Source organism: Balaenoptera acutorostrata, chromosome 3 (assembly GCF_949987535.1).
Source record: "Balaenoptera acutorostrata chromosome 3, mBalAcu1.1, whole genome shotgun sequence".
NCBI lineage: Eukaryota > Metazoa > Chordata > Mammalia > Artiodactyla > Balaenopteridae > Balaenoptera > Balaenoptera acutorostrata.
This window is the reverse complement of record NC_080066.1, coordinates 143,545,392-143,564,232: the sequence shown is the minus strand read 5'-3', so window position 1 is coordinate 143,564,232 and position 18,841 is coordinate 143,545,392. Positions and strand designations below refer to the sequence as shown.

Below are 18,841 nucleotides of genomic sequence, written 5' to 3'. Positions count from 1 at the left end.
ACCATGCTTTGTGATTAAGCCATTCATCTTCTGCCCACCAGAGGCTAGATCCATTAGCCTATGAGGTCTTGGAAAGCAATGACCGGAGTCTTCATTCATCTTTGTGTTCCTAGTGGCAAACACCTTGCTCGGCACACAATAAGTGTTTGTGCGTGGCTTCTTAAATGTTAGTTAAATCTACTTGAAATCAAATATCGTGGAGAAGGCCACATTCCTATCTATTTGTAGAAGGATATCAACTTTTCCTTACGCATTGTCTTATCCAAAGAACATTTACTTAACACCTATTGGATGCCAGGTATTGGGCTAGGTGTGCTGTTTCAGGGAGGTAAAGGAGGAGCCCCTGCTCTCAAGAAGCTAAATCAAGGCGGGGAGATAGGCAAGTAAGAAAATAATTATAATACCGGGTGACAGGAACTATTGATAGCACCATGGAGACACCTAATCCTGGAAAGTAAACTGATCTGGCTGGGAGAGTCAGGGTAGATTTCCAAATGAGAAGATACTTGAACTGACTCCTGAAGGATGACTAGGAAGATTCCTACAGCTAAAAGCGGGACACTGGAATTCCAGGCCAAAGGTACAGCACGTACAAAAGCAAAAGCATGAGCAGGAGAGCACCAGGAGCGGTGGAGGGACCGCAAAAGATTTGGTTCAGGCAGAGTCCAGGGTTTATGTGGGGAAATGAAGAGCTGAGGCTGGCCAGAGCCAGTTAAAAGCTTGGATTCTGTCCTGTGGTGATGGGAGCTACCAAAGGAATCTGGGCAGAATAAGAGCAAGTATACTAACTTCTCTCTCTAGAATCATCCACCATCCCATTCCCCACCCTTAGAATTAGTTATTCTAAATAATATCCTACATGTCTCTTTGTCCAGTATTTCCCTTCCAACTGACTTGCCTTCTTTATTTAATGAAAAGGCTTCTGTTTTTTTTTGTGTAATTACCTTGTACTTGTGAAGAAGATTTCTAACTTGAGATGCAGAACTCAGTGAATGCCCAGAGTCTTCATCTGCAGTTTGATGTTCCACGTTGCTCATCCAGTTAATCATTTCTGTTATTGCTTTACGAGATGGCAATTTCTCCATCTGAAGCTGCAAAATCAAAATGATTTCCATTTAATTACCTGCAGTTAACAAAATGAATCAGGGCATCACTTAAGATAATATCTGGTTTGATAAAAGGTCTTGCCACACAATTATGCAGGTTACTCACAAAAACAAACCCAGCATTCAAGCTTAGAATAAGTGACCCTAAAACAATGACAATTACCTTCACATAAACTAACACAGTGGTGCAGATAAACTGGGAAATAAAGTAATTAAGCCTGATTTCTCTCTTAAGAAAGATCCCACTGGAGGAGAGTCCAGTAATTAAGACCTATATTCAGTGGCGCCAGAGAAAAGATAGGTGGTGTCAATGAAAATTACTGAGTCAGAGAAATGATTTTAAAAGAGTTGTGAGCTAACAAGTGAATGCTAATGCAAATGCTGGGTCTTTAAATACTTACCTGGTGAAGTTTTTCTTGGATGTCAGGAAGCTGAGTTATGAGCATTGTCCACTTTTGTTCAAACTGTGCTAAAGAAGCTCTCAGTGTCGCCGTGTCAGCTTCTTTCAGGTGAAGAAGTTGGTTCCCAGTACTTAGAACTGCAGTTTTCAAGGAGGACTTTTCATCAAGTTCCTTTGAAAACTCCTAAAAGGAAACAGTTTTAAAGTTTAGAAACTTTTAAAATTTAAATGTGGCATGGATGGGCTTCCCTGGTGGTGCAGTGGTTGAGAATCCACCTGCCAATGCAGGGGACATGGGTTCGAACCCTGGCCTGGGAAGATCCCACATGCCGCAGAGAAACTAAGCCCGTGCACCGCAACTACTGAGCCTGTGCTCTAGAGCCCATGAGCCACAACTACTGAGCCCACGTGCCACAACTACTGAAGCCCGCGCGCCTAGAGCCCGTGCTCCGCAACAAGAGAAGTCACCACAGTGAGAAGCCCGTGCACCGCAATGAAGAGTAGCCCCCACTCGCCGCAACTAGAGAAAGCCCGTGTGCAGCAACGAAGACCCAACACAGCCAAATAAATAAACAAACAAACAAATAAATATAAATAAATAAATAAATATGGCATGGAGTAACTAAGAGTCAGAATAACTGGTTAGAGTCCAAAACTAAATAACTGAATTCAATTCAAATAGTAAATATTTATATATGTATGTATGTATGTGTGCATGTGTATATGCGCTCACATGTGAGCGCATATACACATGCACACACACACATTTTTCCTGCTAAGTGTCAGGCACTGTTCCAGGCATTTGATATATGGTGGGGAACAAAAGAGATGGAGTTCCTGCCCCTTGAGTGGCTTATAATCTAATGGATTAATATTTTTAAAAATAGACAAATCATCATTTCAACAATAAAAAGAAAATATGGAACACAGCACAAAGTTCATTTTTTTTTAAAGTTCATATTAAATGAACTAAATGCAACAAATTTTTAACTAAAATATCTGAAATCTTTCCTAGTACTTACAGGTTTTTCCAAGTATATTTTTAAAATATTTACATTTTAATATCAAAGTGAGTAATCATAGCTACAAAATATGAAAAATGGAGAAAAGACTAAGGGACAAGACGAAAAGGCCTCAAAGTATAATTTATATCACAAAATTAATACTTTCTTTTCTTCAAAAAAAACCCTTAGAACAATAACATTTTAGTAGAAACATCAATTCTGTATATAACAATTTAAAACCATGTATTTATTAGCTAACATTTATGAATTAATAATCCTGTGAGGTTTTAGGGGGCAGGTAGGGGAGTTATTTTCTACACTTGTAAAACATGCCCCATGTCAGGGCAAGTTTTAAATATATATATTTTTTAGAGTGTCAATTTAAAATATACTTTATCATTATTATAAGCATATAAATCAATAGTATAAACAAATAGTTCTAAGTTTGAAGAATGCAGCTGCTATTAGCCCAAGTTTTACCCCTTATCTACAAATGATTATGGAAACTATCACACCAACTCTCCTAATTTTTCCCCGATATTCTTTTCTAACCAACAATTACCTGAGCATATTGTATTACAACTTACAAAAAAATTGTTTATGTTGCTTCTGATTGTGTCCAAGTCCTGAGACACATTGAGGGACTGCTCTTTCCAGTAGTTCAGAGTTTGCTGAGAAGATTCCAACCACTTGGTTAACTGATCTGAATCTCTGTTATAACTAATAGGAGCAAAGTGGGAGAGAAAGGAAATTAGAAACGATATGCATCCCCCATATATTTTCTTCTGTTTCACCATTTATTTTCTTGTGTTGACCAATCCTATTATTCAGAAAAATCATGATTTTTTTAAAGAATTATACCCTGTTTAATCCCAGGTCCCAAATCTGATGCTCCTGTCATTTTCTACGACTCTATAATGACTAATCAAGAACAAAGAGGCATTTTAAAGTCTAAAATAGTCTTTTAAAAGTTTATTACAGCTATACAAAAGTAAACCCACAGGTAAGGACAGAAATTATTTTTATTCATCAAATGTCCTCTATAGATTTGTGTACAGTAAAAATATAACCAGCATTGGTATAAGTTGTATAATAGCAAATTGCTATTGGCTAGATGCCAATATATTTATCTGATGGAATGAAAATATCCAAGCAAAATGCTGTCCCTCTTGTAACTTCTAAACTTCTTTAGGTTAAGACAGCCTCCCTAAGAGGTGGGAAAGAGAATGAGGTTAAATGTTCTATGTATTCTACCTTCTTCAAGGGTTTCAAGAATGAAGTAAGAGAAAGACAAATACCGTATGATATCACTTATATGTGGAATCTAAAATATGATAAAAATGAACTTATTTACAATACAGAAACAGACTCACAGACATAGAAAACAAACTTATGGCCACCAAAGGGGAAAGGGATGGGGAGGGATAAATTAGGAGTTTGGGATTAACAAATACATACTACTATATATAAAATAGATAAACAACAAGGTCCTACTATAAAGCACACGGAACTATATTCAGTATCCTATAATAAACAACAATGGAAAAGAATATGAAAAAGAATATATGTATTATATATATAACTGAATATATATTACTGAACATGTATTATGAATCACTTTGCTATATACACCAGAAACTCACACAACATTGTAAATCAAGTATACTTCAATACAAAATAAAAAAAATTTTTTTAAAAGATTTGATCAGTTAAAGCAAAAAAATTCTTTGAAGAACTCCAAAGACTTTTTCAAACTACTCCATTAGCTAAAATTATTTTTAAGATTTAAAAAAATTTTGGAAGAATGTAGGAAAGAGCAACGTCATGGCATAAAGGTTAACATGTGTATAATTCTATAACATAATTCCTAGTTTCCACAGGACTGATTACACATTATCCTGAGTCCTGCAAACTAGCATCAGAGACTCTAGTTCCCATTTAGCCTGGAAGAGGGACTCAACTGCTTTAGATTGTCAAAAACCATACAACAGGGGGACGGCATGTAAAATCTGGTTGACTGCAGAATCCCTCTGAGGTCTTTTTCTGATGCCAATCAATCCCTAAGAAACCACACCTGAGCAGATGCTTGAGAAGCGTTTGTAGTCTGTGTAGTTCATGATCAATTTTTTTGTTTAGGGACAACCACTGCTCTTCCAGTTTTGCAATCTGGCCCTCCAGTTCAGGACAGCTCACGGAGACCACCAGCTGTTTGCCTTCATTCACAGTCTGGTAAAGCCGGGCATGCTTCTCATCGATGTTTCTTTTTATTTGCTAATAAAAATAAAGTCATAGAATGAATTATTTAAAAATTAAATCAGCCAGTCAATTCACAAACACTTCATGAAAAACCTACAGTAGAGGCTACTGAAGAAACAGTAACACTTTCCAAACCCTCAAGACTCTTGCAGTCTGGCTGAACAAACATGATTAATGGATTATTAATTATCTTTCACAATGAGAGTGTCCAATGCATTTCTACTGCACAGATTATACATGCAATATAAAATGGAAATTCACAGATTTAGATCTGATTGGTTACTTCTTTCACCTAGAAACTAAAAAGGTGATGGTCTACAGGGCACACTGAGCTTGCAAAGAGGTTCTGTGTGACCTAAAGCTTATTCTGAAAATCAAGAACTTTTACATAGAAATCAAGATTTCCTGTGACTGGGGGAAAACAGGAAGCTCTAGCAAGCTCCTTTGGAAGAGGCTGTTCTCCTGGGTTCTCCTCCACCACTGTCCCCACCAGCCCTCCAGCTGTCCACCCAGTCGGTGACCCTTATTTCTGTTCTCCTGCCTGGGCACCTGGAAGCATTTTACATTGCGGCCTAGGTACGAAGGGGATCAATAAGAAAACATTTCTTTATCATCTTTTAGACCCAAACAGTAGGGGGCAAAGCTCATTTTGAGAGTCTTCTGGATATAAGGATTCAGGAGGGAGAAAAGAAGAGGATTTTAGAAGAATAAATGAAAACAACACATTGCTAATTCAACTTCATGAAAAAATAAAACAAAATTCTTCAGAATTGCGGATGCAATGACCCCCTGAAGAGAACTCTGTCTAAAGGCAATTATCTTCTGCAGTTGGGTTCAGCTAATGACACATATCCTGACAGTTACTTAAATTTAATCTTAAAAAATAAATTATGATCAAAACAGAACATTTGCTATTTTCCAATTAACTTAAGCTTTTTTAAAAAATTAATAAAAAAGTCTACCTCCAATGCCCTTTCCACCACTCCTAGCTGCAACTCCTTCTGCCTGCCCGACTCCACAGGCTAGAATAAAATGTCCAACATTAGTTTAAAAAAAAAAAGGTTCTAATTTTCTAAGCCTTCAGTGTGAGACATTTCATCTTAAGAGCATCTCTGAGAAGTTTTTTATTTTTTTTTTCAAAATATCTTTTGTTACAGTTACATGGAAATGCTATTGTTTCATGGGTTACCCTCATATCTGAGAAGTTTTAATTTTCCCATTTTATACACGGGAGTCAGACTGCACTGGTCACTCGGTCAATGAGGTGTCAACCGGCATTGGAACACAGCTTGTTCAACACCAGAGGCCATGCAATGGACTGACCCTACATTCCCGGCCCACAGACGTCCCCTGATCAAGATACACACAAACCTCTCCATGACGCAGAAGACGATAACGACCTAAGGAACGCTATCAGTGAGATGGGCTTTACTAGATATCTGTCTTCTTTCAGTCTGGCAAATGTATTTAAAAGTCTTAGAACAATTATTTTGATTTTTAAAATATTTCAAACTTAACAGAATCACAGGTTATCGTTTAAGGTATACAGCTACTCTTGGGGAAATAATCAGGCTTCTATCAGGTTGGCTAATATGAACTGTTTCTTAATATAATAAGGATTAAAGCCGATCTGTTTTCAGCTGCATTCTTTCAGCTGTTCAGATGGTACCTTCTGCACCCCTAGGCTAACAAAGAATTAAGAAGCAGCTTCTCGCCCCCATAAGATTCAGCTTTATCTCTGAGTTCGGCTCAATATGACAAGATGGCAAAGAGATCAATGGCAGCTTTCAAGACACCTAGAGAGCATAACTACAGCATTCCAGCCTCTGGAAAATGTTCCTTACAGGAGCTTAAGTGCCTCCAAGGAATGGTGGGACCCTGCCAAGTATTCCATGCTTTCTTCTTCCATCCGGTCTGGTCCGGCAACAAACCTGCCTTTGAAGTTTTAAAGTTGATATTTGATAGCAATCTCTAGCTGCACAACTCAGATTCTGACCACATACATTCTAAAGTTAAAACTAAGTATTTTCAGTTTCTGCAGAAAATATTTAAAACTTGTTTTTGTCTTGTTGGTCATGTTCTCAATACCACTTGAAAACCATTTTAAGGTTTTATCTTTTCTATGGCACTGAAATTTGAGACACAGAGACTTTGATAATAACAATATCAAACGTTACACAAGAAAAACTTTCAAGTTTGAAGTCTCTTTATAACGCTGGTGGCAGGTAACAGATTATTGTTTGTCTCATAGGCTATGTCCAGTCAGGGCTTCACTGTTGTCATAAAACTAAAAATATGTTCAGAGGCCCGTGGTTTACAAAGTTCTTCCCATACTTTAGCTCATGTCCACACCCACTGACATCCACCTCCAGAGACCGGTATCACCAGCTTGATTACCTACATGCTACAGATAAAGACACTGAGGCTTAGGGACAGAAAGTTGACAAAGTGATAAGTGACAGCCAGGACTCAAACCAAGGTCCCAACCCCACGTCAGACACGTGGGTATGTCAAGAAGCCCACAAGTAAATCTGCAGTTTCCCCAAATATGTCTCACTGTGAGTTGTGTGAGGAATGATATTTCATTTCAATTCAAATCATTCACCTTCAAAGTCAAGCAATTTAGTCAAAACACAATAAAAACACAAAGTGTTACAGACAATGACTTTGACGGCTTAAGTGGAAGCAAAATACCTGGTAAAATGAAATCCTTTCCATTAATCTTTCCTCCGTCTCTTCCACCAAACTCACAGAGGGCAACGTAGATACAAGAATTTCCAGGTCCTTTTCAAGAGATGCATAGTTTTCATCAAATTCTTCCCATTTCTAAAGAATTAAGAACACATGATCAGCAGGGGGCTTTTTCTAGATTAGTTCCAGATAATGACAAAATTAATCCTAAAAACAAAAATGAACTCTGAGACCGTACAAAATTAAAGCACAGATTCCAGGGGTTTCTGAGATATAACCCACCCTAGTAAGAGCTCAGTGTCTGGTGGGAAACAACTCCACTTGCACTGCTTTGTGGAGAAGGTTTTAAAAAATCCAGTTGGGGGCTTCCCTGGTGGCGCAGTGGTTGGGAGTCTGCCTGCCGATGCAGGGGACACGGGTTCGAGCCCTGGTCTGGGAGGATCCCACATGCCACGGAGCGACTGGGCCCGTGAGCCACAGTTGCTGAGCCTGCGCATCTGGAGCCTGTGCTCCGCAACGGGAGAGGCTGCGATGGTGAGAGGCCCGCGCACCGCGATGAGGAGTGGCCCCCACTTGCCGTGGCTGGAGAGAGCCCTCGCACAGAGGCGGGGACCCAGCACAGCCATAGATAAATAAATAAATTAATTAATTAAAAAAAACCCAAAAACCCACCTATAAAAAAAAAATCCAGTTGGTATTAGGGTTTTATGCTTGTCTCGTCAAATCGAGGAGAGAATAATAGGATTAAGTTAAAGTGATACTCTCAGCACACACCTCTGTGGAGACCTCAGAGCCTTTCTCTTACTTGGAAAGGAAGGGGCTAACTTGTAAAGTCTTTTTCAACAGAAGCTTCTGTTAGGCTGCTCCCAACGCTCCCTGCTCCAATCCCCAGTCCGATGAACATTACCCAACAAACATGACCCAAACCGTTACCCTACCGTGCTGCTTGAAGAAGCTGTTTGAGAAGTTAAGGGCTTACGCTTCATCAGGGGAGCAACTACTGCCTTAGCCTGAGTCTGCCTTGTCCTAGCTCTCTCCATTTCCATAGAAGCCCACCCCTAGGGTCTCAGCACTCTACAGAGCTGACTTAGGGACATGAAATCTTACCTGCTGGAAAATTAACCACCTTAGTAATTCTCATAGCTAGTGAAACAGCGGGTGACATGGCTGTTAGGGGCACTCACTGGGTTCATGGAGTCTTTTTTTTTTTTTTTTAACTTATTTATTATTTATTTGGCTGTGCCACAGGGCATGTAGGATCTTAGTTCCCTGACCAGGGAGTAAACCTGTGCCCCCTGCAGTGGAAGCATGGAGTCTTAACCACTGGACCACCAGGGAAGTCCCTCATGGAGTCTTTTTTTTAAATACGATGAACTATTACTATAAATACCAACTTAACACACTAACTAGAAAGTTACTTTTATTAGCATAAAATAATACCATAGCTTATTATCACATTAAAAAGTTGAATACTGGAACTTTCCTGGTGGCGCAGTGGTTAGGAATCTGCCTGTCAGTGCAGGGGACACGGGTTTGATCCCTGGTCTGGGAAGATCCCACATGTCACGTAGCAACTAAGCCCGTGTGCCACAACTACTGAGCCTGCGCTCTAGAGCCCGTGAGCCACAACTACTGAGCCCACGTGCCACAACTACTGAAACCTGTGAGCCTAGAGCCCGTGCTCCACAACAAGAGAAGCCACTGCGATGAGAAGCCCACGCACCGCAATGAAGAGTAGCCCCCGCTCGCCGCAACTAGAGAAAGCCGCGTGCAGCAACGAAGACTCAATGCAGCCAAAAAGAAAATAAATTAAAAAAAAAAAAAGTTGAATATTTCTTTGTTTTTTGTTTATTTCCTTTATGTGCTAACATCCACCGTGTTTAAGAAGTTAAAGGGGAAATAAATCTTAAGATTGAGAAAGAGCTTTATGTAAGCTTAATTTTTTTCTTTGAATCGGGGCAGGACTGTCATGAATCCACTTCAGCAACAGAACATCTGGGCTTGTCCTCTTCGGGATGCACAGTTTCTGAACCACTGACTATTTCATCAAATGATCTCATTCAAGATCTCAAAGTGCTTTCCATTTTGTTTATTTGTACACAAACCTAGAAGGTAGAAAGATGCTGTGTCATCCCTAACCAACATATAAGAAATCTCAGCTAATATTTCATTCCGGAAGTAGCAGTCAGAGCTGGAACAGGATTCCACATTCCTCACTGCTGGTTCCCACTTAACTACTGCTTAATAATAACCAGATACTTGTTTTCGAACCTACACGTGATGGTTGAAAATCCAGAATTCCCAGCTTAAGTACAAAATTTATGAAAGCCACATACCTGCAATAAACTTTGCAGCTTTATTCCACACTGGTGTGACTTTTCTTCTAGTAATTTAACTTCTTTTACTTGTTCTGCCCAAAATGTCTCTTTCTTTTGCAGTAAAGAAGGAAGCATTTTGTTGGAGTATGTTTGGATCAACAGCATGTCAGCAACAAGCTTCTGGAAAAAAAGCTGTGAAATGAGGAAGATTTTAATATTTATTTATTTTTACACTGTGAAAAATCTTAAAATTCAAGTTACTTCAACATGTTATAGTGTCATTTACTTTTTAATCCAAAATCCCATGACAGCCATGTAGAGTCAAACACACAAGAAAACAAAATAAAAATTGCCTATGTGTCCATAGTCTTTGAGTACGAGTGGAATTTTAACAAATCACAAAGAAAAATTACCCTAGGTAATATTTTCCACAAAATCGTCCATATTAAAGGGCAAACATTATTAATTAATCAATTTAAATTTCCAGTGAGATCTTCCTATATCAGTTATTCCAAGTTTTGAGAAACTTTACAAAAAGTGGTAAAGCCACTGAAGTGGCTAATTAGTTTCAAGATGATAACTTGGATGGACAGTTGTATGAGCCCAAGAAACTCACATATGCAATAGCCAGGGGTTCCTAAACTCTGGTTCTAACTTCTACACAATAAAATAGTTAACTAAAGGGAATTCGCTGATGGGGTCTCTTCGGATTCTGGTTGGTAAAAGCTCCCAGAAGAGCACTTTAAGACCTTTAAAGAGGAAGGCTTTCCTTCACATGGCTCTCTATTTATAGTCGGCTGCCCCCTCTAGTTGTTTGGGGGGGACTTCTTATTAGGTGAATCCCTTCTCTTGTTTCTTGAAAAGGATACACAGAAGGGTTTATAAAAGCATCTAGCATAAGGTCTGATACATTGTATATATCAGTTAATATATTTTCTCCTCTTCCCCACCATCCTTTATACAATATTTACCTCTGAATTTTTCTCAGACTAAGGTCTACTTAATCAAAAGCCTACACTTCAGCTTATCAAAGGCAGGAACTCTGTCTTATACATTTTTATTATCAGCACTTAATTACTGTATATCTCTTGTTGACGATCATGAGGTTTTGTTTAATGAAATGAATAGAAAACAAAAGGATTTATTGTAGCATTATGCTAGAATACATTTATGTAATTTAAATATTTCTTTTGATTTCAGTTCTCAGTAAAGCCTCTCCTAACCCCCGAATTCAATTCCCTCTATTAAATGTTCTTAAAGTGTGTATGCCAAGTTTAATTTTAAATTTGTTTGAATGACTCCTTGACAAATATGCCTTCTCAATCAACTGAAAGCTCCATAAATATTAGGAACTATGTCTGTTTTCACTCACAATCATATTCTTACGAGTTTAGCAGGGTTCCTGGTACACAGTGAGCACTGTAATAGATGTTTGTTAAGAGAATGAAGGAATGCTGTAAATTTCACCAAGGAAGAAAACGCATGCTCTTAGTTCACACTCAGAAGAACTTAAAGTCTATGAAAAGGTGATCTGACCCACGTGTCTTACCTTGTGATTTTGTATTTGAGCCTGTAAGGCAACTTTACTTTTGGTTTGTTGTAAGGGGTCATGAGCAAGATTTTCCTTTCCGATATTCACCAGTTCTACCATGCCTTGCAACAAAGCATCTTGCTGGCTCTCAGTGATGAAAGGGCTGCTGAGTTTTGTGTACCTGGCTCTCAGGATTCCCCACATTCTGTCGAGTACATCCTGAAAAGAAAGAGCAGCTGTGCACAGACTTTTCCATCCAACCATGAAAATAACCCAAATGAAGAACATATCTAAATTCCCTTGGTAGAAGAAAAAAGTCTTACTTTTTACAATCATAGTAATTCACGGAGAGGAAATTATAAGAGTAATACTCTTCATAATTCATAGTTATGTTTTCTGCTCAGACATACCTCTAATTTGTAAACCTCCTGGAGTAGAACAGAAGGTAAATGAAGCCTCTCCCCTTCGTCTCTTAGTTTTGCCACTCGGCTCTCAGAGTTCTGCAGCTCCACTGTATATGCATCTGCTTTCTAAAGCGAGAGACAATACAAAAAAGTAAAACCCTTTAATAAGGAGTCTACATATTCATTTAAAAAGAATTAAAACAGTATAGAAAAGAATTAAGGGAAAAGTGAAAGTCCCACTTCTCTATCCTCTCCATTCTCCCCAAAGATCCACAGTTGACGGTTTGTTCCTAATGTGTTCAAAGCATGTACTGAGTAGAGGTATAGTGCACATCCTGAAACACAACAGATTGCACACATCATTGGGTTCTGCAATTTGCATTCCTCACTTATCAGCTCCTCAGCATCTCTTCACATCAGTACAAACGTATCTGGAGCCTTTTAAACGGACATATAGTATGCCATTGCAAGGCTGCTCACTGCTTTAGCAGCAGTCTGCTCTTAATGGACTTTTGGGCTATTTAGAGTCTTTAATTCAAGCAGTGCAGCTAGGTCCATCCTTGAATATTCATAAACATATTTATCTTTATGCACTTGCCTTTTTCTTTAGGATAAGTGCAAGTCCAGTACCTAGAGAAGTGCCTGAACATAGTAGGTCCTCAATTAATACTTGCTGGATAAATGGAGTGAAAGAGCTGCTGTATGGAAGAGCATTTAGGCTTAAAGTTTTGATATGTAGCCAGTGATCCCTAGATGCTGGACTAATTGGCACTCCTACAAAGAGGGTGAGGGTTTCATTTCTCAATACCCTTCCCAACACTAAACAAACTCATATTTCGGGAAGTGATTCAGAAACACAGCTTATACACAAGACTCTCTGGTTCAAGGTTAAGTCAGTTTGAATTATTTTGACTTGATTACCTGAAGCTGTTCATCAATACTCTGGCCACTAATTTCATTCAGAGATTGTTGTAAAGATGTTTTATTCTTAGTAAGTTGATCATATAATCGCTTTATTTCATTCTGTATAAAAAGATAAATGCAGGAAACAGTGAGAATCTCACTTAGGCCTTCAGTACCTTTTTAAAAATTCAGTTGTCCTTCAATTTCTGTGCTATAAGAAATTTCAAACATATGCCAAAATAGGAGGAATCCCTGCATTACCAACATCCATCCAGCTTTAACAATTACTGACTTGGGGCTGGTTGTCTCTCTTCTGCACCCTCCCCTGAGCTTTCTTGACTGTACCTAACCTCCCTTCCCTCAGATTATTTGGAAGCAAATCCCATATATCATATTATTTCACTAGTATATGTTTCAGTATGTATTTCCTAAAAGATGAAGATTCCTCCCTTTAAAAATACTACAAATCAATAATAATTCCTTAGTATTATTAACTGTCTAGGCAGGGTTCACATTTCTCTAATTGCCTATACTTTTTCCTTTTGGCTTGTTGGAGCCGGGATCTAAATGAGGTCCAATAGGTTGCAATGGATTAATAAGTGTCTTAAGTCCCTTGTAATCTGCAGGCTCCCTGCCCATCTCTCTCTTTTTTTGTTTTTTTGGATTTTTTGGTGTTGGGGTGGCGGGATGGTCGTGGAAAAAAGCACATATACACACATTCTATGCAGCTTGCCACTGCCTGGGCCTGGCTGACTGCATTCCCTTGGTGCCGCTCAACATGTTCCTCCCTTGTGTCTATTTGACTTGGATCCTAGAGACTTGATCAGATTCAGGTTTGATTTTATGGGCAAGACTCCTTCCTAAGTGATGTTCTGTTTCATTTCTCTCTCATTAGATAGTTTTTACTAGCTTCCTAACTAGTCCCCCTGCCTCAAGTCTCTGCTCTAATCCCCATTAGACAACTGCCAGACGGATCTGCCGGAAATGAACGTGGACTGTCATTCCTTTGCTCAAAAACTGTAATGGCTCCCCTTACCTAGAAATCCTGCCAGGTGACGCTCTTTAAGTGGCTGAATGTAATGCAGGAAAGAAACACTACTTTAGCTCAACCTAACAAATTCATACCCGAGAGCTTGGAAAGGACCTCGCTTTCAAATGGTCTCCCACCATGAGCAGCTGAACTAACTTAAAGACCTTCATAGAAAGAGTGTCATCGCTTTCCTTAGCAATGCCCACTCATGAATGCTGCCAGGAATAGGAATGAATGGAAATTAGAGGTCCATGCTATGACCTAAGACAGTGTCAAAGCAGCCAAGCGCCCAGGCCCATACCTGATAACTGCGGTTATAGTCGAGGCCAGCTTTCAGGGACTTGCTCCTAGAGGCAGTTGTAGCCTGGATGTGCTCCAGGTAGACTTGGAGGTTATCAAAACAGTCAAGGAACAGGCTGGCGTTCTTGCCAGGCCAAGTCATGGCTTTTGAAATATCATTCTTCTTGTCACTCATAGCTAAGCAAAGTTTTTTCAACTCAAGAGCCAGAGTCTGCAAAGTGGAGAGGAAGAAAGACACTGTGAACAAGGTCTGACCTTGAGAGCTTTCAGCTCTAGTTAACTAGTGGGCTGCCTGTGGTAATGGCCAACACATGGGCTTGATGGAGGCTCCCTACCTCGTAGTGCACCTGCTGGGCACCAACATCCCCTCTCAAGAGCCAAGGGGTCTGCAGCATCTCCTCCACACTGCCCAGGCACTGACTGAGGGTCAGAAAGAGTTCAAGTAATTTCTTATCCAAATTTGCATATGTTTCTTCTGACACGTTTTCCTAAATCAAGAGGAGAAAAGGAAAAATAAAAATCACTAAGATTCCTCGCCTTCTTAAGCCTACATTTTCCCTGGTTTCCATTATAGTTTACAATTTATGTTATGCTTTTTTTTTTAATAATTAGTCATTTCAAATGCACTGTGAACTAGGTAGCAGAATAAATAAATAAAATTAAGATGTTAACTCTGAGAGAAACAAGTTTAAGAAACTCAGTGTTAGGTAGTGAGTTGACTACTGAATGGAATTAAAAGGTAAATCAAAAGATGAAGGACTTCTTTAGTGGGGCCATCCAGGTGGAAGCATGGTCCCAGATAAATCACACTATCCCTCTTCCCACTGTTCTCCGCCTCCCATATTTTAACATAGGAGAAAGTGGGTTAATGAAATCAAGTATAGCCTGGAGAAGGAAAAGAAGTCAAGAAACTTGAAGGGTTCACTAGAAAAAGGTACAACATCTTAAAGGTAGGCATGGTACGGCATGGTACAGCCTGGTGACTATAAGTAAGTTAGGAGCCTGCCAAAGCTACTGATTACCCCAATTTGGGCTGTTTCCTGCCCTGTTCTTTGATGGGTACCTAAGCTATCCCGCACACCGCCTCAGTGTTAAGCCTACTCAAGGTTGGAAACCTTGCAGCTACTCCCTCCCTCCCTTCTCACCCTTGCAATCCCAGAGCCCCACTGCAGACAGTACTAATCAATCAAGATCCTTGTTCCTGCCAATCCTGGACTCAGGTTTAGAAGCCTATGAACATGGTATTCTACGCAACCACTACCAAATTTACCAGAGTCAGTAAGAGAGATAAATCCTATTTGCAATTCTAGGACTCATTCCATTATGTGTCCTATTATTTGTTCAGTAAAGAAAATTACGACCAATTTACAATATCACATTTCCCCTCATTTTTGTTATTGCAATGAGGAAAATATATAACATGCAGTTGCTACCTGTGTCTGAAGATTATTTGCTTCTTGACGGAGGTCTTCAAGTTGGGTGGTATAAGTTTTCAGTTCTTCAGTTGTTGGGTATCTAAAGTTATATATACTCACACTGGGTAGAACACTCATATTTGTGGCAACCTATTTGAAAAAGGGAAACCCTATTACAAAGAGTTTGAGATCCTGTGAACGTTAACATAAAACATCAAAAATGCCTTAACATGCTATCTTCCGAGTTTACCTTCTTGGAAAGTGTTTTTTGTCTATCTTGTCATTTATAAGAAAAAAATAATTAAATTAAAATTTAAATATTTTGGACAGCTTTGAAAAGTCATGACAGGCTTTACACAGACACTTGAGGGTCCATTTAGGTAACAAAACGAGGGGAAACAAAGTATAATTTGAAAAATAGCATAAAACCACTAATCTTTCAATTTGTAGGGATGCTATCTATCTGTGTTCCAAGGTTAGCTGTTCCTTTTCCCATTTATTGGTAGACTCCTGGCATACAGCCAACTCTTAGAATAGAATACAGTCACCTCCAGGGACAGATTTGCATCTTGATTTGTTATTGAAAAGCTAAATAAGTACTGAAAATGAGCTGTGACTTCAGAAGGGAGAATGATTCAGAGTTAATTTCTTTCCCAAATTGGAAAACTAACATATATAAAGGAACAGGATGGGATGGTAGATGACTGCTGGGGTGGAAGGGTGGAGAACAAGGGATGTTATTCTATTGTTGGAAAAAGAATGATATATTACATGTTATAGTGTATATGACGAGGAGAAACCAAGACTAAAGTCCTACCAATGAATTTGATTCAACTTTAATTGGTCAAATAAGGTTCTTGGTAGAGTAGAAGAGAACAGAAAAGTTCCCACCAGATTGGGGAATTGGGAAACCATTGAAAACCTTTGCCCTGGAAGTTTGAGTGCAAAGTTAAAGGCAGAAACTTGATTGCTGGGAGCAACGGTGCTATTCTGCTCATGGGCTCCCTGTTTAGAGAGACATCCATCAGTAGCTGGCACAGTATGAATAAACCCTTGTAATGGCAATAATCAGGTGTGATAAGGTGTGCTGGTGAGAATACCTATAGACAGGTACCATTGGCATAGGGGCCAGCACACTACAGATGCCAAATAATCTTTTGATGAATGAATGACACTCATATAGCAACGTATCATTTTCAAAGTATTTTTTTACATATATTATTCATTCCTTTATTCATTCAACATATAGTAACCAAGGTTTTTTTGATGTTCCAGTTACTACTGTGCCAGGCACTCAAATGTGAATCAGGCAGACATGGTCTTTCTTCTCATGCCATCTAATGGGGAATACAGACAAATACGCAGGTGTATAGTATAGCAAGAGCTATGATCAGGGAAGCCCAGCATGCTATAGAAGCACAAAAGGGAAGCACTTAATGCAGATTTCCAGGAAGATGAAAAGAGGACAGCTGAGTAAGAAAATCCACCTGGCATTTTTGCCTTCTGAATATAAATAAACTGTGTTTTGAAAATAATGCAGAACATACATGTGTGTTTAATGAATGCTCGTTGGATTTTCAAAGGTAAACACACTTATTTACACTGTGTGCACATACACACTGACCTGGGGCTGCACAAACTGAGGTAGAGGGAGCCGAATTTTTGATGAAAGCTCATGATGTAAATATTGCCATTTATCTCCACTTTGGCCCTGGGTTGACAAGATCAAGTCTGGAGCATCATTTTCAGGGCTAGATGCCTTACTGCTTTTAAGGGAAAACAAAAGGTGAAAAGAATAATCAACATAAAAAATTTTATTACATTCAGACAATGTTTTATAAGTGATATTAAAAGAAACACTGTTAACTCTCCCAACCACAATACTACCAGATGTCCGACTCTTTAAAAATATTTTACCTCACAGATGATGTCTGAGTTGTATCTTTATCATGTTGGCGATACTGAGGCCATATTTTGTTAGCATTAAATTCTATGAATTTGATTAAATCTTTCTGTTCCATCGGTTTTAACTCCAGAACCTATAATTGAATAAGATTCAAATAGTCCAATCAATCAAGGTTTTCAATTAGTACCCAAGGGTTTCTTCTGTTGAGATCAGCTGATTTGGAATCACTTCCTAAATCATTATTTACTATTTCTCTTTCTTGCTTGCTTGCTTGTTCTCGTTAACTTTTATTTTTCAAAAACTTATTTAAAATATTCACACAATGACCAAGTATTGTTAAATATATGCTACACACATGGAAAACCACCAAAAATATACTAACACATTTTGAAACAATAGGGAAAGAAGTGTTGCAGTTACAGAGGTAAGTTCACCCTGAAGATATTTGCTTAGTTTGATATAAGACGCAAGTTAATAAGGCAGCCAAGTTCCAGTATCCCCAACTGTAGCAGATGAAAGCAAAGTACCTACTGCAGTAAACACTCAAAACTCAGAGCTGCTGCACACACAGGAACACTCACACATCACACTTTCTATTCAGTCACGTAAGAAAACACTCCAATGGCCTTTCAGTATTTAGTTCAATGGGAAATTCCATACAGAAGGCTTTATTCTTATCTTTATAACTGTTCGGGGCTGAAATTACCTGTTGCTGCTGGAAATCTTTTTGTCTGCTGAACTGTGGCCTTTCAGTTACAATAGATTCAAATTCAGAAAGGTTATCTGGTTGGAGAACTTTCTGATGCTCGGAAGATTTCTTTAGCATGGCAGAATGCTGCAAAACATTTTATGATGGCAGACTATTTATTTAAACTGATGACCTATTTCAATTCTAATAATGCGGCTACACAATGGAAAAGTTGTATGTGAAGTAAATGACTGTATTTTGTTAATTACAGTAATTATACACTACGATTCAATGTACTTATTTCATAACAACTTCAAAAACCACTATGTTTGATGAAGTGGTCGTTTTATCATTCCTCAACTTAACTCATCCAATGAGTTACTAAAAGCTAGGAAATTGATTGCACTTTTTTACTGAGGACAAAGTGAAACGGATATAAAAAACAGACATGGTATCATGCTTATGAACTCAAATTTCCCCTATGTCTAAAACATAAGTAGTTGTTTTAAAAGAGAGAGAACATATTAGGATAAAAGGGGATCCATACAGCCTGTGTATTTGGAGCCAATCTTATTTCTGTGAATGTAAGTCCTCTTAAGTAGAAACCACCAACTCGTAAGTATGGATGCAAATCTTACATAGTAAGATCCTACTCACAAGATGAACATTTGCATTTATATACACAGAATGCTTTTAAAAGTCACAGCACACTTTAGCTGTATGACACCTTCATCAGTATATGTGAGTATTTATAAATGAATAACAAAAAGTACCCTGGAAACAGGTTTTTGTGTTTCTGATTGTCAAATTTTAATCTTATCTATAAAGGCTTCATTTTTCCAGTCAATCAGAGTCACACAATCCCTTTAAAATATATCCTTCTTTTATG

At 38.6% G+C, this 18,841-nt stretch overlaps 1 protein-coding gene across 9 annotated transcripts in view; it reads right to left on the bottom strand.

The window, feature by feature from the left end:
• Positions 1 to 18,841, bottom strand: part of SYNE2 (spectrin repeat containing nuclear envelope protein 2) — a 317,434-nt gene that overhangs the window by 68,541 nt on the left and 230,052 nt on the right. For 8 of the 9 annotated variants that reach the window (XM_057542105.1, XM_057542104.1, XM_007192976.3 and 5 more), the window contains 15 exons: positions 17,971 to 18,099; positions 17,276 to 17,397; positions 16,983 to 17,124; positions 15,377 to 15,508; positions 14,279 to 14,431; positions 13,945 to 14,154; positions 12,632 to 12,733; positions 11,717 to 11,836; positions 11,325 to 11,525; positions 9,794 to 9,967; positions 7,461 to 7,592; positions 4,585 to 4,781; positions 3,098 to 3,230; positions 1,508 to 1,690; positions 945 to 1,091 (listed from right to left, as the gene is read on the bottom strand). In XM_057542105.1, the coding sequence (XP_057398088.1) occupies positions 945 to 1,091; positions 1,508 to 1,690; positions 3,098 to 3,230; positions 4,585 to 4,781; positions 7,461 to 7,592; positions 9,794 to 9,967; positions 11,325 to 11,525; positions 11,717 to 11,836; positions 12,632 to 12,733; positions 13,945 to 14,154; positions 14,279 to 14,431; positions 15,377 to 15,508; positions 16,983 to 17,124; positions 17,276 to 17,397; positions 17,971 to 18,099 (2,277 nt within the window). The remainder of the gene's footprint in view (positions 1 to 944; positions 1,092 to 1,507; positions 1,691 to 3,097; positions 3,231 to 4,584; positions 4,782 to 7,460; positions 7,593 to 9,793; positions 9,968 to 11,324; positions 11,526 to 11,716; positions 11,837 to 12,631; positions 12,734 to 13,944; positions 14,155 to 14,278; positions 14,432 to 15,376; positions 15,509 to 16,982; positions 17,125 to 17,275; positions 17,398 to 17,970; positions 18,100 to 18,841) is intronic. The other variant, XM_028169233.2, reaches the window with a different exon arrangement.